The 26,819-nt window shown below is 40.7% G+C and overlaps 1 protein-coding gene across 2 annotated transcripts; it reads left to right on the forward strand.

The window, feature by feature from the left end:
• Positions 1-105: 105 nt before the first annotated feature.
• LOC116320832 (leucine-rich repeat-containing protein 24-like) lies at positions 106-19,861 on the forward strand. Of its 2 annotated transcripts, XM_039600711.1 has the most exons (9): positions 106-339; positions 586-679; positions 9,022-9,209; positions 9,905-9,991; positions 10,955-11,146; positions 11,239-11,407; positions 11,601-11,863; positions 12,218-12,790; positions 18,325-19,861. In XM_039600711.1, the coding sequence occupies exons 3-9, from the start codon at positions 9,039-9,041 to the stop codon at positions 18,727-18,729; spliced, it is 1,860 nt and encodes a 619-aa protein (XP_039456645.1). In that variant the 5' UTR covers positions 106-339; positions 586-679; positions 9,022-9,038; the 3' UTR covers positions 18,730-19,861. The 2 variants fall into 2 exon arrangements, with proteins under 2 accessions (XP_039456645.1, XP_031596415.1); XM_031740555.2 differs by having other exon boundaries at positions 106-679.
• Positions 19,862-26,819: the final 6,958 nt, after the last annotated feature.

Raw genomic sequence — 26,819 nt, forward strand, 5'->3', positions numbered from 1 at the left:
GAAGACGCGATAAATGTCGCCTTCTTACCTTGTTCACGTGACTAACAATTGTATTTATATTAACCATTTCTGTTCCGTTCCTAACTGACACCTGAGAATATTTTATTGGCACTGTGACGGTGAGCGTAATGAAAAGTCCACGGAATGCAGATTTTACGCACTACGTTAGCGTGAGATGGCAAACTGAAGGCGAACGGCCACAGATTCTTACACAGATGAGTTTGATGCACAACATTTATCACGAAGACTTTGCTGTGATTAATTCGTGCAGGAGACGCTTTTGTGCTTCTTGCGGAGCACTGCTGACTCGACGATCGTCCTGAGGAGCAGCAGCGTGGGGTAAATGGATGGGAGGGTTCACTGGGAGAGACGAATGAATGAACAGCTGGATGATGGGATTCAACAAAGACATGATCTGAACCGATTTGCACCGATTTGCACTTAGTGCTACACTATCAAGCCTCCCCTGATATTTCGCTGCTGGCTCCCGTCTTTTGTTGACATCATAAGCGTGTGTGCGACGGCCCGCGGTCCTCTGCAAACTGTCGATATTTTCCTCCCCTCTTCTACTTTCATTTATTTCAGGCAAATTATTAGAACCGTCTGCTAGGAAGGAATAAGAAGACGTCGTGCAGGTCGGACGTCCTTATCTGGGTCTCCCACGTCCTTCCCCAACGAGGTATTTATTCTTCCATACGCATCCATCATGGTGTTTTCTTATCTTATATGCGTTTGTCTTCGCAGAGTCCATTTAACCACCCTTTGGCATGCACAGCGCTGCCATCAGATACTGGTTACTGTTATTGTGTAGCTTCTGTGTTAAGGTGGCCTTTAGCACAGCATATGACTGCCCGGGTGCATTTTTAGCTGCCATTAAAGACAGCTTTCAGCTTTCATTGCTGTCAGTCAGTGGAAATACTTTGTGTTTCCATATCTTATATACAGAGAAACCCAGTTCATGCTGCAGCAGCCCTGTAGTTACAGTAGAGGACGTTTACAGGCGAGCACCAGCAGCAGAGTGAAGTGGCCTTGATGGTAGATCCTTTTATGCAAGTCAAATCCTCTTGGCATGAGCTGTTTCTATGGTGACAGAGATTCACCAACTGATATGAATATGGAAAAGATTACATTTATTGAGATGTTAATCAGAGTAAAACTACATTTACAGTCATGGTTTAAAATAAATTGCACTCACTTTTAATTCTAAGGCTTTAGAAAAATCTGATCCTTTGCAGGTCTTTAAATGCAGTAAATATAACCTCAGATAAGCTACAAAAGCATGCCATGGTGTTTATTTAACAAAAAGTAAGACAGAATGCAAAAGCAGTGTGTGAAGTAGGCCCTTGCTGTTTTTTTTCATAAGAATTGAGAGAGTAGGTAGCAGCCAGGTCCTGCTAATCTGATAGATTTATTTTTGATCATCAGGAATTATGACCTTCACTATCAGAGCAGAGGTTTTTCCACTTTATTGTTCTTGGGTATTCAGTTGTGTTAACACAATGCCAAGCAGGAAAGACATCGGAAATGGTCTCACAGAAACAGTTGTTGTTGTTCAATAATCTGGGACGTGCCATTTCCAAACAATTTGAAGACTATATTTTTACAGTAGAAAAATTATTCGCAACTATAAAATACTCTGGATTAAACCAGCTCCAGGAAAACATCAAACACCAGCTGTAAGCCCTGAGACAAGTGGATCATTTCTGCAAGGTACAAAAAAGCAAGAAAGGGTACAATCACATTTTTTATGGATCCTTTTAAGTTTCTAAAATCACTTTTCACCATAGCAAAAAAGTGACATTCTTGGGAATACACCTGGGCGTAGGACTTAGAACAGGGGTGGGGGAACTCCAGGCTTCAAGGGCCGGTGTCCTGCAGGTTTCAGATATCATCCTGGGTCAACACACCTGAATCAAATGATTAGTTCATTACCCGGCCTCTGGAGAACTTCAAGACATGTTGAAGAGGTAATTTAGCCATTTGAATCAGCTGTGTTGGATCAAGGACACATCTAAAACCTGCAGGACACCGGCCCTTGAGGCCTGGAGTTCCCCACTCCTGACTTAAAAGCATGCGACAACACTTTGGGAAAGCATCTGCATGAGAATGTATAGATAATTAGTCATGGCTGAAATCCACTAACAAGAGGAAACATCAAGATGTGCTTGGGCAGTGTCCCAGGTGAAACATAGGTAGTGGATGAAATGGTTATGTGTGGGGAAAAATGGAGTACCACCTCAGAAGAGTTATGAAAGATAGAATGTTTGGCTCTATCATCAGATCAACATACTCTCTGACGGTCTGAAGTACATCATATTAACTGATACAACTGAAACGATAAGGGGAGAGTATTCTGACAAAGAAGCAACAAAGCCGCAGTTCTGCACTCCCGGATTAAAGCAAGTGGCAACTTCAAGTACCCATTGAAACTGCCATTGCTAACTTAAGATCAGACATTGTACTGTGTGGTAGTGTGTTGAACTCACACTGTGCTGCCTGCTTTATTAAGTTCGCAGTGCCCTGGGAAGATATCATAAAGGAAGCCAATGGGTTGAAGAAACTACAGCGTAGTGAACTAGTAGTGGAGGCAAGGCAGAGAGGCTACATGGCAAATATCTCTACAATGGAGATTAGATGCAGAGAATTTCTTGCATCATCTCAGTAAGACTCTTGAAAGGCATATGTATTAAAAGACAGACGCTGCAACTAACCATGAAAAAGAAATTGTTGGCAGTACATTTTTAAATCACCCTCTGATGAGCAACCTTTGAACCATGAAGAAACTTTCCTTAACTTTATTTGCAATGTATAAAAGCAAAAGAAAAAAAAATGAATAATTTTTAAGAAATAGATTGTTTGTAATTCATGGTGGGTTTTTCTAGCTTTTATTTTTACAGTACAAATATATTCCTTATGCCAAAAAATTGATTCATCTGGACGTAGCGTTTTCAGGGGGAGAAACATTTCGTCACTCATCCAAGTGACTCCTTCAGTCTCAGCTGACTGCAGGTTTCCCCAACCTTATAAACAGTACATTTGCATAATGACTGAAACTAGCCCAGTGAATGAACAGAGAGCTGTGAGGTCAGTTTCTTGATCATTGAGTGAATGGAGCTCAGTCTCTGTCTTTCTCGCTTTCTCTCATCGACATGGCAGTAATCATTCAAATAAGATATTTATATAAATATATAAGATATTTATATTTATAAGTAATAGTCTATAGTGGATAGTAGACTATCCACTGGTTTAATATCCACAAAGTTTAATATGCATATTGAAGGACATATCCTGGTCAAATATGACTCAGAGATTGTTCACAGTACTGGATGCCAAGGTAATGCCTCCTAATGTTCCTGCCTAGGAGGAGTGTTTATAAATAATGTAAATACAACTGGTCTCAGCATAACACCCAGAGGAAGTTCATAATTAACCTTAGCTTGTCAAGAACACTTTCCTATTTACATGAATAAACTGGAGTTTATTAGATACAAAAGATATTCAAACCCCTGCAGCACAGTACCTTTAATACCTGTCGCTTGTTCTACTCTATGTAGTAAAATATTGTGGTCAATAGTATCTAATTCTGCAGTGAAGTCTAGCAGGACAAATGAAAAGATCAGTTCATTGTCAGAGAGGTCATAGGATCATTCTGAACCTTCTCTAGTGCTGTTTCTTATTGTAATCAATTCTGAATCCTGACTGTCAGATTTTAGAAAATTCAATTCAATTTTATTTATTTTATTTAGCACCAAATCACAACAACAGTTACCTGAAGGCACTTTATATGTAACGTAAACGCCCTACAATAATACAAAGAAAACAGAGAAAACCCCAACAATCATGATCGCCTATGAGAAAACTCTTTTAACAGGAAGAAACCTGCAGAAGAACCAGGCTCAGGGAGGGACAGCCATTTGCCGCGAGGAAGACAGGAGAAGACATGCTGTGGAAGAGAGCCACAGTTATTAGTTAATAATAATTAATGATTAAATACAGAGTTGTGTACAACTACATATTGAGTAAAAAGGTGACCGAAGAAGAAACACTCAGTGTATCATGGGAATCTCCAGCAGTCTAGTTCTTTTGCAGCATAACTAAGGTAGAACCTTGTATGTGAGGAGCAGGATTTTGAATTCAATTCTGGATTTAACAGGGAGCCAATGAAGACAAGCCAATATAGGAGAAATATGCTCTCTCTCTCTGTCAGTACTCTTCCTGCAGCATTTTGGATCAACTGAAGGCTAAGATATTGCACAAATGGAAGAAATCATTTGTTTGATATGCACATTGAAGGATATATCCTGGTCAAAAATGACTCCAAGATTCCTCACAGTGTTGCTGGAGGCCAAGGTAATGCCATCCAGAGTAAGAATCTGATACCATATTTCTAAGACTTTCAGGGCCAAGTACAAAAACCTCCCTTTTATCTGAATTTAGAAGCATTTAGAGGTCATCCAGGACTTTATGTCTTTAAGACATTTCTGTAGTTTAATTAATTGGTGTGTGTTATCTGGCTTCATGGATAGATAAAGTTGGGTGCCATCTGTATAGCAGTGAAAATGTATGCTATGCCTTCTAATGATACTGACTAAGGGAAGTATGCATAATGTAAACAGAATTTGTCCTAGAACTGAACCCTGTGGAACTCCATAATTAACCTTAGTGTGTTAAGAGGACTCTACATGAACAAACTGGAGTCTCCATAAGGACTTATAGGTACTCCACTCCATTGCAGTGCAGTACCTTTAATATCTACAGCATGCTCTAATCGCTGTTATAAAATATTATGGTCAATGGTATCAAACACTGCACTGAGGTCTAGCATGACAAGCACAGAGATGAGTCCACTGTCAGAGACCAGTTGCTGTACTGTGATGAGGTCTGAAAACTGGCTGAAAATCTTAAAATAAACAATTCCTCTGCAGATGATCAGTTAGCTGTTCTACAACTACTCTTTCAAGAATTTTTGAGATAAAAGGAAGGTTGGTGATTGGCCTATAATTAGTCAAGACAGCGGAGTTAGCCTGTCAGCCTGGCTACAGTGCTGAAAAGAAACATCAACAATATTGTATGTGAGTGAAGTTGGCCCCCCCACCTTCTTCAAATCCAACAAAAGTGGTATCAAATGTTTGTCCTACATTTGTGCTGGTTTCTGCTGCAAAAATTTTCGTTTGTGCTACTATCATTTTAAAGATATTAATAAAAATTTCTAGAGGTCATCAGAGGTCAACCAGCCCCCCCCCCCACATTAATTAAATCAAACAAAATGGGTGTCAATCAACTGTGCTACGTTTGTGCTGGTTTGTGCTGCTTCTGTTTTAAAGATATTAATGAAAAGGTAAAGGTCAAAAGGTCAACCAGCCCCCCCACATTAATGGAATCAAACAAAATTGATGTCAAACGTTTGTGCTGGTTTGTGCTGCAAAAATTTTTGTTTGTGCTGCTATCATTTTAAAAATTTTAATAAAATAACGTCTTGATGTGTGCTTAATCATCCAGGTAAGTAAATCCCAAAAGGTTGATTCTGTTCATCTGGACATTTTCAGTTGGAGAAACGTTTCGTCACTCATCCAAGTGACTTCTTCAGTCTCAGCTGACTGCAGGTTTCCCAGATCTTATAAACACATGTGAGTGAAGTTGGCCCCCCTACCTTCTTCAAATCGAACAAAATTGATGTCAAACATTTGTCCTGCAAATTATTTTGTTTGTGCAGGTTATGTTTTCCTAATTTTATAAACAGTACATGTACAGTGAGAGAGAGATGTTACATCTGTCTTCACTTGCATCCCAGTCATAGAAGCGTTGGAGGTAGTTCATAAGAGATTACAGGATCACCCCAACCTCAGCAACAGGACCACTCTCAGCACTGATCAGTTGTGTTTGCTTTTGGAACTGTGTCTTAATTCCACCTATTTTGCATAAGGGTCAGTACTACAGGCAGAAACCTAGGTGTGCAATGGGTTCCCACAGGCCCCTGGTCAAAGTCACCAAACCAGTTCGTAAGCAGGTACAGGTGTGGCCAGAAGGGTCCTCAGAGACACTGCAAGACTGCTTTTCCACCACAGGCTGCCACACACGACAACACCACAGACTTTCAGGAATATACAGAAACTGTCATTGCCTACATCCCAAAATGCATCGATGATGTCACAGAGACCAGGTGTCACGGGTTGCTTAGAGGATCCACTCGCAGGACTCCTGAGTAGCGTTTAAACAGAGATGGTTTATTTACAGATCTTCACCAAGTGTATGTACAGACAGTGCGGGGTTAGTGCTATATACAAGACATGAGGGGCAGGGGTCCAGGGCTCCAGGGAAAACGGGGAAATCACACACATGCTCAGTTCAACCTCTCTCTTCTCCGCTAGCGACCAGTCACTCCTTCCACACTCCACATGGGGAAACACGGGGACGGGTCCGGGGAATCTAGGAACAAAGAAACACTCGTTAAGTCTCTGAGACGGAGGCACAGGAAACTTGAGCTAGACGTGTACTGACTAGAGCCTTCACAACAATCCAGTGTTGAACAGCTGATCTCCTCCTTCTAATATACCAGCTGGTCTGATGAGGCCCAGGTGTTCCCAATCCAGGAAGGCGTGGACCGAGGGCGTGAAGCCGCCATGAGTTCCGGCAAAACAGGGGAGAGGGGGAGAGAGAGGGAAAAAGAGAAGAGAAGGAGGGCTAGGAGTGGAGAGATTCTGATCAGCACCTTGCCGATCCTGCAGGTCGTGACACCAGGACTATCACTGTCCGGGCCAATCAGAAACCATGGCTCACAGGTCAGGTTTAAATGCTCCTAAGGTTGAAAAATGCAAGCCTTCAGAGCCGGGAATTAGGTGAGCCAAAGAACAGCAAGGGCAAACCTGTCACGTGGCATCAGCTACAGCAAAGCTTCAGCGACAGCAGAGATACTTGGAGGCAGTGGCAAGGAATACAAACCATCACAGACTACAAGCCCACTCTGCAGACCGTGGTGAACAAATCCCCAGACAGTGTGTGGAGATCCCTTGCCAAAATCAGTACACGCAAAGCTCCAGGTCCTGATAACATCCTTGGACGAGCACTGACGGACTATGCTGTGGAACTCACAAATGTCTTCACAGACATCTTTAACACATCACTAGGGTCAGGCCGCCGTTCCCACATGCCTCAAAGCCTCCACCATCATTACTGTGCCCAAGAAGTCATCAACCTCCTGCTTTAAGGACTACCGTCCTGTCAAACTCACCTCCATCATTATGAAGTGCTTTGAACGGTTAGTCATGCATCAAATCAAATTATCGCTTTCCCCCAACCTGGATCCATTTGAGTTCGCATACCGGTCAAGACTTCAGTTCAGCCTTCAGCATCATCATTCCCCAGCAACTCATTCACAAACTGGATCTGCTGGGGATCAGCACCTTGCTGTATAACTGGCTGCTAGATTTCTTGACAGGAAGACAGCAGATAGTACGCTCGACAGCAACACCTCCAGCCCAAGAACACTGAATACGGGGGCTCCCCAAGGATGTGTGTTGAGCCCCCTTCTCTTTACTCTGCTGACCCACGACGAGATCTACTACAGGGGTGAAGTTAACCATCTGGCAGAGTGGTACAGTAACAACAACCTGTCCCTGAATGTGGAGAAGACCAACAGCGACTCTACTTCCTCTGCAAACTGAGAAGCACAAGAGATTCAACCCCCATTATGAGCACCTTCTACAGAGGCACAGTTGAGAGTATCCTCACCAGCTGCATCACTGTGTGGTATGACTCCTGCACTGGGTTCTGCAGGAAAAATGACAACGGGTAGTGAGAGCAGCTGCACCTGCCTCATCTGGAAGGTCCTCTCCATTACAGGTGACTCCACTCATCCCTTCAGCAGCGTCTTCAGTTTGCTGCCATCAGGAAGGATACTGAAGAGCCTCCGGGCCAGAACACACAGACTGAGAGACAGCTTAGGTCCATCGGGCTGTCAGGATGCTGACCGTCTCTGAATCGAGAAGGGGGCCCAAGGGTACATCTTTCGCCATCCTACAATGCTGTGATTGTAGCCATTCCCCACTTTCTGTGAATGGTACTCATGGCCATTGATCAGTAGGCTTTGATTAGTTGTCATTGATCAATGGTCATAAGAATTTGCATACTAACAATCATGGAACTAACCCCCCAGCACATTGTTCATTCAGTGGTGCTAGTTTCCTTCACTATGCAAATGTACTGTTTATAAGGTTGGGGAAACCTGCAGTCAGCTGAGACTGAAGAAGTCACTTGGATGAGTGACGAAACGTTTCTCCAACTGAAAATGTCCAGATGAACAGAATCAACCTTTGGGGATTTACTTACCTGGATGATTAAGCACGCATCAAGACGTTATTTTATTAAAATTTTTAAAACGATAGCAGCACAAACAAAAATTTTTGCAGCACAAACCAGCACAAACGTTTGACATCAATTTTGTTTGATTCCATTAATGTGGGGGGGCTGGTTGACCTCTGTTGACCTCTAGAAATTTTTGTTAATATCTTTAAAATGATAGCGGCACAAACAAAAAATTTTGCAGCAGAAACCAGCACAAACGTAGCACAAACGTTTGACATCAATTTTGTTTGATTTGGGTAATGTGGGGGGGCTGGTTGACCTTTTGACCTCTACATTTTCATTAATATCTTTAAAACAGAAGTAGCACAAACGTTTGATACCACTTTTGGATTTGAAGAAGGTGGGGGGGGGCAATTACATGCTGCTTTTGCATTTTGGCTTTGTTCTTGTTCAGTTTTAATAAATACAAATTGTTTGGAGTCTGAAATGTCACTAAAACAATATGCCAATGAGACCTTTGACAGAATCCTAGGATGCATCCATTGGATTGTATGGCTCAAGTTGATTTGAAAAATTGTTTGTTGTTACAGTATTTTTTTCAGGCTAATTTGTGTAGGAGGGACTTCCTCCTCACTGACCATTTCACATATTTTTGTTCAGCCTCAAAACAAGTCAGAAGAATGCTGATCATGACTCATTCTCTGTTCTTATCTTTCTCAGTTGTGTCTCTTGACGTGATGGCTTTGTTTTTGGTGCTTCTTCTCTCCACGCTCCTCCTGTCTCTACACTCCACTCCTCTACGAGCCTCTCCTTCCTGCCCTGTGGGCTGTCGCTGCTACAGCCTCACTGTGGAGTGTGGCTCCACAGGACTGAGGGACATCCCCAAATACATCCCTTTATCCATACAGGTAGGATCGATGCCCTAGATCCAATTTAATTCAAATGCAAGAAAGTAGTTTAATGTGAGCATTAAAGGTCTCCAAGATTCCTCACAGTGTTACTGGAGGACAAAGTAATGCTATCCAGAGTAAGAATATGGATATACACAGTGTTTCTAAGATTGTTAGGAATAAGTACAATATCCTCCGTTTTAGCTGAATTGAGAAGCAGAAAATTAGATGTCATCCAGGCCTTTATGTCTTTAAGACATTCCTGCAGTTTACCTGGTGTGTGTCACCCAGTTTCATGGATAGATAAAGCTGTGTGTCATCTGCATGTATACATTTTTATCTAGCAATGAAAATGTATACTGTGCTTCCTAATTATACTGCCTGAGGCATGTATAATGTAAATAAAATTGGTCCTAGCACAGAACCCTGTGGAACTCCGTAATCTTGGTGCAGGGAAAAGACTCCCCATGAACAAACTGCAGACTGTTAAATAGATGAAGCTCTTCAAATAAACAATTTCTCTGCACATGCCCAATTAGCTGCTTTACATCTACTCTTTAAAGAAATTTTGAGATAAAAAGGAAGGTTTGAGCCTATTAATAGAGATAGATCGATCATATTTAGGATCAGAGCATTAATCACAATGTATCAAATGTTTTAAGACAATAGTGACTAAAACTCCTCTTTTGTCCCTTGCTCATCTCTCCATCCAGACCATCTTTCTCCAGGACAATGTGATTGGTCAGATCCGTCGACAGGACCTCACCATGCTAAAGCACCTGCACTATTTGTACCTGCAGGTAATAAACGCACATACACACTTAAACACTTACACTAAGACTCTTTAGCCTTGAGTTTTACTCTGTTGACTACATCACAGTTTATACTAAGTATGGATTTGTATACATTCTAGCAATGGTATACGCTGTGCTTACTTCACTCAGTAGTATCAAATTACAGTGAAGTATTACTCTCCAAAATGTTTTAATGCAACAGAGGAAGGATTTCACTGAACAGGTTTAAGAATACAGCATGGTGGATGTCTTGTAAGGCTGCAGCAAAAGGTTGTTATTGCTAACTAAAACTAAATTAAAGTGGGTTGAAATTTTGTTTAACTGAAATAAAAATAAAAACTAGACTTTTCAAAACACATTGCCAGTCATGGCAAAAACCCATATAGGCCAAAATTGGCTCCGAAAGCAGATGTTTACCAAATACATGGCCTTCTATTTATACTCAAACTACATTACAGTTTTCTTTGTTTTTAAAACCCAGCAGTGCAACTGCAACCACTTCAGAGTTTGAGGTATATTAGAGGCCACTACTGTCGCCATGAGCTGCTAGCCTGCAGCAGAGATAAGTAGTTGACAGTTGTAGACATCTAATAAACTTACCTCTTTCTGACTCGACACCACCAGAAATGTTTAATTTTCAACTCTGTGGTCATCGTCTCCAACTAAAGCTGAGAACATGTATAGTAACACTTTCCTTACTCCAGCAAACAGACATTAACAAAATCAGTGGCGTTACCTCTTATGAATATATTGCACGTATTTTTTGAAACAGTGAAATTGTGAATTGAGTCACTCTCCTCATTGTACCAAAAACACTGTCAAATGTTAGACTGCTCCAAAATAAAAGGATCACAACACAGGAGACAGAAAACGTGTTTCAAAGGCATCATCAGAAGTAGTGGTAGTTCCAGGAGATTAACCAGAAGCAGACATTTGTTTAGTTTTCTTTTCATGTCCCTCTTCCTCTAGAACAACACCATCTCAGCCGTGGAGCCTGGCTCTTTCCAGAGCCTCGGTCAGTTATTGGAGCTAGCACTGAATGGAAACCGCATCCATTTGGTGACAGCTGACATGTTTCAGGGACTCGAACATCTACGCATTCTGTACCTGGCACGAAACGACATCACACGGCTGCTGGACTACACCTTCCGTGGCCTACCGGTACAGTCTCACTTTCCTGTTCAACACAGCAGCTTTGCTGAGCCCTATATGAAGCTTCATAGATAATGTACATCATTCTCTTGATGTCTCAGCGTCTGCAGGAGCTCCACTTACAGCATAATAGTATAGAGACGTTAGCCGACCAGGCTTTAGTTGGTTTGACTTCTCTGGCTCTGCTGGACCTGAGTAGGAATAATCTCCATACAATTGGCCCTGCAACACTGCGGCCTCTAGTGAGCCTGCAAGTCCTGCGTATCACAGGTGAGGCTCCTTTACTGATGACATTGGAACTCATGTTGTGTTTTGGGTTTTTTGTTGGTTTTTTTTAATACCGTTTCATGCATAATAACACTGTGTTACAGATAGCTACTCATGTAGAGCCTAATATTATGGTAATCATCATGACTCTTTAGGGCAGAACATTAAGTGGCTTCTGTCTTGTGCTATGCTGCAGATAATCCATGGCGCTGTGACTGTGCTTTGCACTGGCTGAGGACCTGGATTGATGAAGAGGGTCAGCGTCTGCTTAGCTCTGCAGAACGTCGACTAGTTTGCACCGAGCCACCACGCCTGTCCCATCTGAGCTTGGTGGAGGTTCCTCTCAACAGCTTGGTCTGCATCCCTCCCTTGGTGCAGCTGGAGCCCAAGAGGCTTGCAGTGCATCTGGGAGAGAGCCTCAGGGTGTCATGCCATGCCACTGGTTATCCTCGGCCACAGGTAATGATAATTAAAGTGAAATAAATGATTATTTAAGTTTTAATATTCTTTTAAATTATTTTGTTTTCCCCACCATTTGCCATAACTCCTGTCTATCAAATGAGTGAATTTGTTTGTACTGGTCTTCTTTGACTGTTCCAAATACACTGCATGTAATCAGTGTGGTCGGCTAAAGTGGTTACTTCAATTTTCCCCCTTTTTTCATTTATTTAAAACATCTTGAATGAATCATCAATTACATACTCCAGTTCAGGTTGACAGTACTGTAACAGTAGTATCTGTTTTTCTTTTTGTACTGTAATGGTTTAACCTTTGTAAGACCACTGAAGAAAGAAATGTCAATACCTTTTGCAGGTGACCTGGAGGAAGGCTTCCCAGGGAAAAGTAGTCCTTTCTCCCAGAGGCTTGGTTCAGGAGTTGGATGCAGGTGGAGGTGGAATGGGAGGAGCAGAGGAGCCCTCGCAGGAAGGCAGAGTCAGTCTCCAGAAGACTAATGGCGAACTCTTTGACCCCGACACTGGCAGTGGCATGTTGTTTCTCAGTAATGTAACTGTGGCTCATGCAGGCTTCTATGAATGTGAAGCATGGAACGCAGGAGGTGTGGCTAGGGTCACCTTTCAACTTGCCATCAACTCATCAACATCCTCCTCATCTTCTTCCTCCATCTGGGCTTCATGGTCCCAGGTGTCCCCACCATACTCACCTGCCTGGCCTCGACTGAGGAGCCACGGTCCTGCTTTGGGCTCAGATGTAAGCCGGGAACCCCTACATGCTCTGGGCAGCATGGCCTTCAGTGCTCTGGGAGCTGCCACTCAGACTGCCATTGCTGTGGGCATCTCACTGCTGACTCTGACTGCTCTGCTGCTAGTCGCCATGATCTACAGTCGACATCACCAACGGGACAAAGAGGCTGATGGGGCTGAAAAGGTGCATATATGTTCAATACTACAAATGTGAATGGCATATTTTAAAAGTAGAATAAAGGCATTCATCCTCATAGTAGATAGGAATTTACGAATTAATTTTCAATTATTTGTCTGTGTCAGTTTAACACAACAAAATAGAGAAAGCACAACAAGATGACAGAAGTAAAACTGCATTCACACACAAATGTTTTGTCAGGTGAGCAGTTGACATGGACCATCTGTTTGTCGAAAGAGTTTTGTTACAACTGAAGTAAAGTGCAAAGTTGAAAATACAGACAAATGTATTGTCCATGTAAACAGTGTTCATGTTAACAAATTTTTGGCACAAATGGTACCTTATGACCACATGTGTCAAGATATGTTTTATGAGCTTATGTTACAATCAGTGTATCTGGTTCAAAGTAACTGTTCTTGTTATAACTTTAAAATTTGTTATGTGTGATCAAACAAATCTGCAGCAGTCATATGATAATAGAGATACACACAACCTGATGATGTAGATGTGTTTTATGTATTTAGGTTTGTTCAACCAGTCTACATGTGTTCTGTGGACTGTGGAGGAAACTTTACCACATCCCTCGGAGTATCCTCTGGGGTCTGCTTTGGGACCATGGTGTGTCTGTCCTATTGCTATTGCTATTACAGTAGCTTGGTTTACATTGCAAGTCCGACTTGTTCATGGTGCATGCTGGACTCCACCAGGGCTGCCCTTTGTCACCAATTACGATCCTACTTTAAAATATCCTAGGAACCACAAGTAACCGAGGAGTCTATGAGTAAAGTGTAGGGCTTGACCTTATATGTTCAAGACCTTGTATAGAAAAAGATTTTAACTTTGATTGTGGATTTCACATGGAGACAATGAAGAAAAGCCAATATGAGAGAAATATGCTCTCAGTACTCTCAGTGCAGCCTTTAACTGAAGGCTTTTTGGGGAGTTTTTAGGACATTCTGATAATAATGAATTACAATAATCCAGTCTAGAAGTAATAAATGCATCAACAAGTTCAGCATCACTCTAACAAAGGATGTTTCTAATTTTAAATACATTGCACAAATGGAAGAAATCAGTCCTACATATTTGTGTAATATCCTGGTCAAAAATGACTCCAAGATTCCTCACACTGTTACTGGAGGCCAAAGTAATCCCATCTAGATTAAAAGGTGGGAAGTACAAATACTTTGTTACTGTACTTAAGTAGAATTTTCAGGTATCACTATGTAAAGACTGGCTTAAAGCTGAGCCAGGCACCAAACCTCCCCCACACACTACTTTACTTGAGTAAATTACAACTACTCTGTATTCTGACAACTTTTTACTTTTACTGCCTTCATGTTTAAACAAATATCTGTACTTTCTACTCCTTACATTTTCAAAACAAACTCATTATTTTAGGTTCAACTGTATCATCTATAGTGTTTATAATGCGAGTTAAAATGGGCCAGAAGGGGTGCAGGTTTCCGTAAGTTGTGGTTGTGGTACTTTAGAATCTATCTACCTCTACACAAGAGGAGGAAGCATGAAGAGAGTGATATTTTTTAAGTAACAGGTAATTTGAAGTTCAACGTTTCTATCAGCTCAACAAACATCAGCAAGCACACCAACTGTTTGTATGCAGTTTGTCTCACTGTGTCTGCTAGCCAAAGGAGAGAAAAGAGTGCCAGATAACTTCACTCGATGTTGGACGACAGACAGGAAAGGAGAAGAAGAAGAAAGGTTAGATTTAGAGAAAAGTTGAAGTATTGAAGAAACTTCCTTACTCAAAACTGAAAAAGTACAGGCTTTAAAATGTACTTAAAGTACAAAAGTAAAAAGTAGCTTTTAAGTAGAAGTACAGATATTTGCATTAAGTAGAGAAAGCCTGTACTTCTGCCACCTCTGTCCAGAGTAAACATATGGTTAGACACCATATCTCTAAGATTTTACAATACAGTTTTACAAGTTCAATGACCTCAGTTTCATCTGGATTTACAACAGGAAATTGGAGGTCATCCAGGTCTTTATGTCTTTAAGACAGTCCTGCAGTTTAGCTAATTGATGTATCTGGCTTCATGGATAAAGTTACGTGTCATCTGCATAGTAGAGAAACAGTTTGCTATGCCTTATAGTGATACTGCCTAAGGAAAGCATGTATAATGAAAGTAGAATTGGTCCTAGCACAGAACCCAGTGGAACTCCATAATTAACCTTAGTGTGTTAAGGACTCTCCATTTACATGAATGGAGTGGCACACCAAAAACAAAACAGTGCAGCGGAGGGGAGGGGGTGATGACAGGAAATCGTGAGGGACATACAAAGTGACACAATACGAATGACAAAAATTGTATATGCAGGAATAAATAACACGTTAATGTTTCAACTCACTGTAGAGTGTCTTCTCTTGTACTCATGTTTATTAAAATTATTACCAACATATGCCAGGGGGTCCACTGGGGGTCCTACAAATTTTGGCCAGCCATTGGTGGTGCCCCTGAAATAATTAGCTAAAACAGCAAGTGATTGCTTTTTAATTAATGGCTTAATCACTGCCAGTTTAAAGGCTTCTGATACATGGCTCGGTACATAGCCCAGTAATAGGGATGGATGGATAGATCATATTTTAAATTGAAGCATTAATGGAATTCTCAAAGGACTTCTTTGAGCACTCTTGTAAGATGTAGGGGCCTAATAGACATGTTTACGATTTGGAGGAAGTAATTATTGGAGTTAACTCAGAAAAATCAATTGTAGAGAGGTTAAATTATCAATAGAATTGAAAGTAATCGTACATAATGATACATCAGTCAGATTGTTATGAATATTTTTTTCATGCCATTTCCAATGTTGATCAATTATTAAATCATTTACTAACAGGGACTAAAGTTTAATAATCCACAGTTTTACTCTTTGGTGCAGTTGTGAATACTAGTTCTTTCTTTGTGATTTTTTTTTTTTAATGATTTTAAATCATTTTTAAATCATTCTGGTTTGTTTTTGGTGATCTGGGAGCAACTGCAGTCTCTAAGAGGATGGAGTTTTAGGGGATGACAAAAGGAGACAGGCTGCAGAGAGATGTAGACAGCAAGTCTGCTTCATGGTCCCAACTCCAATTCAGGAATCCTGGCCTACAGAGCTGAAAACAGGCTACATTTATTACAAGTACCATCATTAATAAAGGAGGCCGAGGAGTAACTAAACATCTTGCACATGGAGCAAGAAGGTGCAAGATGGACAGGTGAAGATGCCGAGCTTATAGCAAGTTAGCTATGAGCTAAGCTAAGCTAAGCTAGCAAATCCCTACAGACACAGTGACTAAATACTGTGAATATTATTAGCCTATGATCATCTGCTTTGGATAAAGCAGATGATATTATGAATCATCTGCACTACAAAAATCAGTTTTTAAATTAAATGGGCTAGCTACACAAAACACAAGAAGTGATAGTGTACCACAGAAAGAGCAAACACCAGGTGAGAGTGCCACCAACCAAGTTTAAGTATGTTGGGATCTTGTTCGAGAATGAGGCGAGAAGAAAGTGAGAGATTAACAGATGGGTTGGGGCTACAGTTGCAGTGATGCAGATGCTGGACTGGTCCATTGTGGTAAAGACAGCTGAGCATTAAAGAAAAGCTCTTGATTTATGTCCCTACTCTCTCCTGTTATCATGAGTTCTGGGTAGTGACCAAAAGAATGAGATCATGGAGGCTAGTGGCAGAAATGAGCTTTCCCCACTGTGTGGCTATCTCACTTAGAGTTTAGTGAGGAGTTTACAGCTACTACTCCTTCGCATTGAAAGAAGCCAGATGAGGTGATTCAAAAAATCCTCCTGGGCACCTCCTGCATGAGGTGTTTTAGGCATGTCCTACCAGAAGGCAGCCCTGGAGCAAACCAAGGACATGCTAGAGAGATTAGATCTCTTGAGTGGCCTGGGATTGTCTCAGTGTTCCCCCAGACAAACATGAGAAGTTGGCTGGAGAGAGGGAGGTCTGGGCATCCTTGTTTAAGCTACTCCCCCAATGATCTGGCCCAGGACAAGTGGAAGAAAATGGATGGATGGAGGAGTAAGACTTGTAATTTTTTAAAGAGGTCTTGAGCAATAGTTCTCCAATCCATCTGAAAGTGGTTTGAAGTTTTTCTTCGGCCATTCGGCCATTGGCCGAAGAAAAACTTATTTTCAGTCTAGTTCTTGTATGTGATCATTTTCAGATAACGTTATTTGTCAAAACTACTTACCACTGACCTGTGAATCACTCAAACATACAGGGAACCTAACGTGTATATTTAGACCCCTTACCAGCAGCCTGTGGCAAAAACATATATATATATTTTTTGTCACTCTTTAGTTGAATCTACCAAGTAATGCCACACATAACTCAATTTGACAGGTATAAATTAGTATTTTTGTGCTAGCAACTTCCAAAGAGCTATTAGCCTAAAACTTGCATATCCCAGTGTGGTTTGCAGTCTATCCTTAAAAAAAACTGAAGGAACTATCTGTAAGATGAAGATGAACAATATCTAAAAGTTTATGTCTTCAAGAAAAAGGGGAAAAATCCAGCAAAGCCCTGACACAGGACCTAAGTAATGTATCTAGACCCTCTGTTGTAAAGCCTCATCAGAAACAATCTCAGTGGTTGTCAAGAAGCCATTTTTAAGGAGGGAAAACAGGGAGAAAAGACTGAGATGTGTTACACAAGACCTGAACTAAAAATCATTGGCAACAAATCTGATGGAGTGATGAATCCAAATTTTTGGTTGAAATTGATATCAATATATATATCGAGGAGTTCATGAGTTTGATGTGTACAGCCATTTGTAAAACACAGTGGAGGCTCTGTCAAGGTTTGGGACTGCATTTCAGCCACTAATGTTGGATATTTTGTCAAAATTGATGAACTCTTGAGCACAGAGAAGTATTGTAAAATTTTGATTGACCAAGCAATATCATCTGGAAAGAGTCTGATTGGCAACAACTTAATTTTTCTGCCAGATAATGATCAGAAACACGGAGCCAGAATACCTGGATAGGGAAATACAATGCAACTCCATCAGTCACTGATAGTCTGATGAAGAGCTTTGTGTTGGGAAAAAAAAAGGTGATTATACGAGATATTGACTTTCAGTAATTGGTCCACTGATGCCCCAGTTTTCTTGCAAAATATATAAAAAGAGGGGTGACTCAAGACTTTTGCACGGTACTGAGAATTCAGTAAAAATCCAATAAAAGGAAAGAAAATTAAATCAGTTAAATGGGGGCAGCACTGCAGTGTTTATCACTGAGGGTCTTGGATTTGCACCACCTTCCTTTGCCAGTGTGGGTTCTCTATGTGAAGACTCCTTCCACAGTCCAAATCCTTGTCTTTAAATTACCTGTTGGTCTGAATGATGGTCTGTCTCTCTGTGGTCACCTGAGCAGGGGATAGGCTGCAGACCCTACATGTAATGCCTGTTTTAATTCAATTCAATTAAAGTCACCTCTAGGCGCTTTATATTGTAAGGTAGTTTTTTTGTTGTTTACATTGTCATATTAATGAAGGTGAATTTGAATTCACAGGAGGAGAGCATCTTGTATGTGAATGACTACTCTGATGGCCCCACTACCTTCGCCCAACTGGAGGAGTATCGTGATGAGCGTGGCCATGAAATGTATGTCCTCAACAGGGCCAAGCCTGTGCTTCCTCCTGCCCCGCCAACAGCTGTGTCCACCACTAACCTGGGCTGTTCAGCACCATCCGATACCTCCAGCCACACCCTCTCCTCGGGGCCTGGCCAGACCATGAGCCCCACTCTGGCCCCTGACAAGCAGCAGCAGCAGGATGGTGACATACGGACCATGAGGAGAATGGCAGGGGAGGGAGGGGAGGCAGAGCCCGTGATCACATTAGAGGCAGAAGGAATGTTTCTCAACCACACAGGCCTCTTCATAGACTCTCCCATTGCTTATGAGATCCACTGCTAAAGGAAGAAAGCAATCCTGGAAGACAGAGCAAAATATGTGTGTGACCCAGTGGTTTACAGCTCAGCCTTTCTTGTTTATGGACTAACAGGAGGCCATTATTGGGATGTACCAAAAAAGGCACAGAAGTACTTTTCTGTGTGAAAGGATTTTCCTTCTGCAAAACTACACTGACAAATGTTAACGGAGTCAATTTCAATTAAAGGCAGAGCTCAAAATCTGTCTGACCTCTAAAACACAGACATACTGTGATGTTGTTTGCCAAAAAAGCGAGTAGGCGAGTGACTCGGTGGTCAGTCAGAGGCTTCACACAACTGCACTGTCCTGCACATGATTAACTTTCACACCTTTTAGCATTAGTGGTGTGCTAACATCTGCCCTGTCAAGACCTCAGAGCTCACTGGGAGGCTGAGTACAGGAAAGGGAGAAATCACGGCCCCTTCCGGTTCATGGACATGTGGGAAATCTTTGTTATATAGCTTAACTGCTGTCAGTGTCTGGAAGTTTTAATTTAATCCCAGGGTAGAAATACAGTGCATTTTGTAATTATATAACTGTGTAGAAAAATGTCAGTCTGAGTTTTATTCTCAATTCTCATTCTCTCTCATCATCATTTTACTCATCTGTGTTGCTTAGTGACCTAACAGACACAAAAATGAATCTCTCCTCTCTGTAGTATGAACTGAGCTCAGTTTACCCCAACTCTTTTGGATTTATCCGTCTTTACTGATACTAGCATGTGCGGTTGGGAATGAATCTGAGTTCCTGCTGAGTTTTCCAGTCCACACGGAGGCAGAGTTCTTAGCTGAGCAAAAAACGTCAGCTTTACGATCCGTATTTGACTGCTTCAGAATGAATGAGCTGTGGTGATTGAGAAATAAAGTTTTTGAAAGCAGAAAGAGACAAGGCTCGAAAAAACAAGAAATGAGTACCTAGTAAAGTCTACCTGACTGAATGTTTTTGCTTTTAAATGATCACGTGTGAATTATTGTTGCCTTTATAAACCGAGAGAATCTTTTCTCTCTTTTCCCCTGTTCCTTTGATCTATTTTATTCTAAACATGTAGTCTAGCTCTTTACAATGATTAGAACACAGCTCCATATTATTTTTGTGGTATATTTTGAAACTAACCACATACTCGGGGTATGCTTTTGTTACCTGAATTCACTCACCATGACATGGATTTCATGGTAATTTGGGGCTTTGAATTCTTTGAGCTGTTCGTTTTGCAGGGTGGAACGATTGTACAACATACATCTTTAATGATGAAAAAACTGAAATCATTGACATTTTGTAGTAAGCGGTGTCGAAAGTTCTAATGTGTCTTTTAACTTAACAAAGCCAAAGCCTATTTTCGTTAGTGATCATGACTGACAACAACTAGTAGTTTCTTTTTGCCATCATAAATACTATTTGTTTTGACAGAACCAGTATTTAAAACAATGGGGAAGTCTGAGGAATTCAGTGAGGATTTGGGGAGAATTTATATTTATACAAGTTGGGAAGGTTTTTTTGGAGTAATTTTTAAACAGCTACACATTCCAAGGTCATCAGTTCAAACATTTGTACATAAGTGGAAGTTATTCAGATGTGTCACCACTTTGCCGAGGTCTGGAAGAAGGCCCAAACTGTCACCTTCAGTAAAGGTCAGATCACAGGAAATTCCACAAAGTCCACAAATAATCAACAAATTAGTGTCCTGTCCTGAATCACATATTGATGCTTTTTAGAAGAAAGGGAACATTTTTTGCTGTTTACAGGGAACAGTCAAGGTATAAAGTTGCATCTAAGAATCATCAAGGATGGACAGATTTAAACACTACTGAAACATTTTAGACCCTCCTACCTGCACGCAGAGAACCAAGGGATCTTTCAGGAATAGTGATACTGTTTTTCGACAGAACTGTTTGGTCAGAAGGCTGTGCTTTCATAACTGTTGATCTTTAACGTTAAACATAACCTGCTCCAGAGCAGATTATGTTTGTAGAAAAACTTACCATGGCAATATATCCCAGTAAGAACAGAAAGACCTTTGCAATGTAGAAAACCCAGCTGCACCATATAGTAAACAATGTAAATCACCTGGTTACTATAGCAATCCGCACAGTCTTGGTTTATGAAACATGGCCCTTGTGTAAGTCCACAGAAATGTGGACAGTTATGAAAAGTGCGATTCAATTCCAAATTAATTTTATTCAATAAAATTGTATTTATTTAGCACCAGATCACAACAACCTCAAGGTGCTTTATATTGTAAGGTAAAGATACTACAATAATACAAAGAGCACTCCAAAAATTACTGATTTCTTAATGGTAGAGACTAATGAGGTTCAGCTGTGTGTAAAATTCTGTATAAAACCAGTAAGATTTTAGGAACCAGTGGTTTAAGATGGCAGAATGTAAATACCAGAAAAATAAAATACACCAAGAAGAAACTTGACCAGTCTGCTGATGCTGTCTACTTATCACCTTCCTAACTACTTGCGTTACACTACCTCACAGACTACAGCTCAGTGTTCAACACCATAATACCAAATGGTAAATGGACTGGTTCTTATATAGCACTTTTCTACTCTGAGCACTCACAGCGCTTTACACAACTAATTCATTCACCCAATCACACCCATTCACACAAGCACGTTTTCTAAGTTGTTAAGTGCTTACTATCTAACATTCATACACATTCACACTCCGATGGATGCATCAGAGAGCAACATGGGGTTAGTATCTTGCATGCAGACTAGAGGAGCCTGGGATCAAACCTTCCGGTTAGTCACTGAGCTGCTCTACCACCTGAGCTACAGCCACCCCTAAATACCAGACACCCTCACCACCAAACTGGACCACCTTCAGATCCCCCCTTTCACCTGCTCCTGGATATAAGCCCAAGAAGCCTCAATCAGTCCAGCTCGGCCCCCTACAACCAACCCCCCCAGTTTCACTCAGCTCCGGTGAGTGACAGTTAGGGGCTACCGCTGCCCCCTACTGTATACCCAGTACACAAATTACTGCACATCAACCCACCCAATCAACGTCATCATCACGTATGCTGATTACACCACCGTGGTTGGGCTCATCTCTGATGAAGATAAGACAGCGTACAGAGCGGAGGTCGACAACTTGTCCCGCTGGTGCTCAGACAATAACCTGAAGATGAACATCCTTAAAAGAAAAGAACTCCTATGGGCACAGACAGGTCCCCTCCCCTCTCTTTATAGGGAGAACAGGTGGAATCTGTCTCCAACTTCAGGTTTCTGGGCACTCACATCTTTTCTGAGCTCACTTACCTGAACCATTTACTGAATTGAAAGAATTCCAAAGGTTCAAAAAGGCAGCGACTCCGGGCTTTTCAGGCATATTAGGGTGATTACAGTAAATCACCCTGCAAAGACTGAAGAGAGAGAGAGAGTGAGAGTGATGCAGGTCTAAAGAAAGCAGACATTTTATCATGCATTTGGGTTCATTTTACCGATTTGTCAAGATTTGGATGTGGCACCCTAGATTTATCGCAATGACCCTAATATCACTGAAAAAGCACAGAGTTGGTTTTAGGAACCATTTTTCGATTTCACCAGTGGTTCAAGTGCTCAAGCAGAGTAGAAACACGCCATGTAAGTACCAGTCCAGTTACCCCAAGCCCACTCAATCATGCTTCAATGGTAATACAGCAGTGTCTGATTCTTTAACCTGCAAGGACCCCCGGTTACTTTTTTATATTTTCAAAATGGCACTTTTGGAAAGCTGAATCCTCATCAAAATAATTCTTTTGGTGTTTCTAGCCTGGCTGAGCACTGAGCAAGTCTGTTTGGCAAGTGCTTAACATTTAGTGCATTTGCTCACTGGCATCAAGCTTACACAAGACAAAATTCCCATTTAGCAGCATCTTTTAGCTCTTTTGACGTCTTGCGCAGGGAGGGGGGCTAATACATAAGTTAGATAACTGCCATTGTAGAAATATACAATGAAATTTTGTTCAGTGACAACCAACAGCACTGGATCACAAGTATCTTTTTGAAAAGACACAAAATTTTGCTAATTCACAACAAAAGTTGTTTCAAAGTGCTTTATGCTGTAACGATGTTGTAATGCAGAGTCCGTCCAAGGCATTACGAATACAAAGTGCCTGCTTAGGGTCCCTGTTACCACACGGAGGATTTATTTTTGCACGTGTGAGTGATAATTCATATGTTAAAGGTATCAGTGTACAAAAAAGCAGTATTATGCAAACAGAGGAATGTTTGTGTAGCGATTTGTCCTGCCTCTCCGCTCTGAGCTCTGCTGGTAATGTCCAACGAGCAGGCTGAAGAAAAAAACAATGTTAGAAAAAAAGAATATATCCTCTAAGCACAAAGTACGGGAAGAGGATTAGGGCCACTGGGGAAAAAAAAGAAAAAAAAGTGGGCACGTCTTTTTTTTCTTCTTTTCCAGAATTCTGCGAAAAAAGTCAGAATTCTGACTTTAATCAGAAGACTTTAAAAAGAAGGGAGGGGGAAAAATAAAAACAAAAGCACAAAGAAAGAAAGAAAGAAAGAAAGAAGCAAACACCAAGATAAAGGTTCATTTCCATTTTCAGCTCTGGCTCCGTCTGTTCTCTAGTTTTGTTTTGTTTTTGATTTTTTTTTTTTTTATTTCAATAGAAAATCTTATTTGCTGCATAAAGTGACTTCTTCCTTAATATAACCTGGCCCCCATAAGGAACATATTTATACTGTAAAAAATAAAAGCTAGAAAAACACTTCCATGAATTACAAGCAATCTATGTCTTAACAGTTTTTCATTATTTTTTCCTTCTATGTTCTCACAGACCCTTCTGGTGCCAATATCTCATAAACAGCAGGAGGCTGCAGGTTTACTATAACTGAAACTCCAGACTCAAACATCATGTTACAGGACACACTCCACTGTAGCTATACGCCGCAAATAATGTTAAGGAAAGTTTCTTCATGGTTCAGAGGATGATTTAAAAATGTACTGGTCAATGAGCATGAACTGGACTGTTATGATTGGTCAGAATTAGCCCGTGAAAGTGTAATAAATGTTATCTTTTTTATAAAGATGTAAAAACACAATCAAGTTTTTCACAATCAATCAATTTTCTTTTCATTTCAATACGTATTTTGAATTAATTAAAAATCAAACCTTATGCCAGCTTCTAGCTTCGCTTTACAATGAAAGAAAAGCTTAGAAAGCTTAAAGTCAACCAAACATATCTAAACTTTGAGGGCTGTAAGCAAGGCTAGCAAAAAATGAAGCTGACTGAGCCCAAAAACAGCTGAAACCTTGTGTAGTTACTACAATAAACACAGCGGTCTTTTCTCAGTATGTTTTACTTTATACATGAATGTATTGTGACACAGTCTCACCAATGTGAACGGAGGGAGAATTTTGATTTAGTAAGTAGCATTGTTTTGAACTGTGCAGGCTGTGTCTGCGTCATTGTTTCACAGAACAGTATTATCAAAGTGTGCCGATACCCAAATTGGCCAGCAGGAGTCATTGTAGAGACGGTTTTCAGTTTGAAGCTTCACTTTGTCCATCACTAATGACAGCCAGCCACTACCTCATCAGTCCATGAGCACAGACCAAACCAAACACACAGACAGAGTAGAGAAGAGAGATAGAAACAAAACCTGGTGAAGTAAACTGGAGACGACTGAGGGTCCTCTTTTAAATGGCAGCTTTGATAACTTCCCATTCAAGCTAAGGTTTTAGGTTGTGTAATACTGAGCTTTACTTTGATTAAACTGATTCACAACATTTTTTTTCAAATAGGTTTTTTGGCAGTAAACAAAGAACAGCAAACATTTAATAACTAATCCCAAAGGTCACGAGAAAAAAGTCGTATTAGTATTTTAAGAAAAAAGTCAAAATGTCAAAAACAGTTGTTGTTTCAAGACAAACTGCCACAGCTCCCATACCCTCTGAAAAATGACTTTATCAGCTGTCTTGTGACACAACTTACATCCTCTTTATTGCACAAAGGTGTAACCATTGATATCCTTTGCATCTGTCCACTGCCAGCCACTTCATTTTTTTACAAATCCACTCTTCCAAGTGGATTTGTAAAATCTCAGAATAGATTTTCAACTTTAATCTTGAAATTTCAGAGTAATATATACACATATATATATTCCGCATGGGCAGAACTCATGATAGGTCCCCGCTTTTGGCCCACACACCTGCAAGACATCCTCTCACCTGCTGCTCATTATCTCAGCATTTCTGATACTACTTAAGACGATAGATCGGTGCTACTCGTCGCTGGATCGTTGTACGACTCGCGTCAGTGTAGCCCCGGCTCTAACTAACTGTTTCACCCGTCTGTGTTTGCCTGCAGTCTAATCTGTGTTCCCTTTATGAATAGACCTCCTGGACCCATCCCTGTTCTTCCCTGGAAGTCTATGAGTTTGTGAGTGACTAGCAAATCACAGTTTGTAGCTGAAGAGGAGTGAGCGTGACCTACCCTGTTCCCCTGGATTTCCTGGAGTCCAGTCTCCTTGCACTTTCTGTACATATCACGTTGTGTTGGAAATAAACCCTTTTTAGTTCTAGTTTTTGTCTTACTTTGTTGGTTAATTTCATTATTATTAATTATTATTGCACTAGTTGTTACACATTGCTGTTACAGTTTATTTAAAACCAAAAACGATAAAGTGGCTGACTCCCCACACCCTCTAAACATATTATGTATTGGTAGTACTGTGTGCTGCTCAGTAACATTTATTACTTATTATTTATTGTTACTTATGCATATGTTGGTTGTTGCCGTGGTTACTCTTCTTATTTTTGTTTTGTTTTTTCTCCAGTGGGCGCTGAAGCAGATTTTCAGTGTTCTTTCTCTCTCTCTCTTCTTCTGTGAACTCTCTCCCTAACTTCTCTTTCTTTGCTCTTTCTCTTTTCCGTCCCCCTGGTCTTGTCCGCTGTGATAGACTCAAAAATTCTAGTAAAATATGACTATCAAGTAGACCATTACAGCAAATGGTCCATTTGGGAACATAAATGTGTTGGGTATTTTTTTTGCCTTCAGACAACAATTCTGATTCTTACAGTGCTGGACAGGACAGGAACAAAAAAAAAGGGGGGGGGGAAAGGCTTTTTTTAACTTCTGCTTGTAAATGAACCCATTTTGTAGTGTGGGCAGTAAACTGGCTTTAAAACGGTCAATGTCAAAACATGTGACACTATGGTTGATTAACAGACTGTACTTTAGAGTAGGCAAACAAAAGCAGACATTCAACCTGAAAACCTGGCAATGGTCAAAAGCTGGCACTGTAAAGCAAAGGAACGAGTCTAACAGAGAAAGAAAGAAAAGACAAATGCAACTTAAAAAATTGCATACATGTTTTCTGTATGATATTTAAATGGCACCACTCATCTACTGCCAAAGATTTTCTTAATAAATATTGCAAACTGTATCTTTACAGTCTGTTACAAGTTACTGAATAATGAAAAGTGATGGTCATGAATTGTAAGATGGCATGAATACTCACTAAGCTTAAAGTGTGTGTGTGTGTGTGTGTGTGTGTGTGTGTGTGTGTGTGTGTGTGTGTGTGTGTGTGTGTGTGTGTGTGTGTGTGTGTGTGTGTGTGTGTGTGTGTGTGTGTGTGGGTGCGTGTATTACGAACCTTGAACCTTTCGAGGTTACAAAATGATGGCCAAAAATCTCAGCCTCGTGATTTTGTTGAATTTGTCAGCAAGCATGACATTCACACACTGCCTTTTGTGTTATACTAACATTTCCAAAATTGATTTTAAATGTAACTGTTCTTTGTTAGTGTTAATAAGTTTCCATGAACCCTGTCATTCATTCCGTATGCAGACCATAGTTATGTCTTTCCAGATAGATTTAAAAACACTGTTCAAGTTTAGCTTTCACTACTATAAACAAATCACTTTGACAAGACTAAGGAAGAATAAAAAAAAAATCAATAAAAATTAAAACATTAAACTTCCTTGAGCAGTTTTGTAAGAATGGAGTCTAAAAGGCATGTTGATGGTTTGGAGGAAGTAATTACTCAAGTTAACTCAGAAAGTTCAGTTAGAGAAAAATAGTCCAAATAAATCTAAGGAGCTTGGAAAGAAACCCATCAGGA

This window comes from Oreochromis aureus, linkage group 17 (assembly GCF_013358895.1).
Source record: "Oreochromis aureus strain Israel breed Guangdong linkage group 17, ZZ_aureus, whole genome shotgun sequence".
Lineage (NCBI taxonomy): Eukaryota > Metazoa > Chordata > Actinopteri > Cichliformes > Cichlidae > Oreochromis > Oreochromis aureus.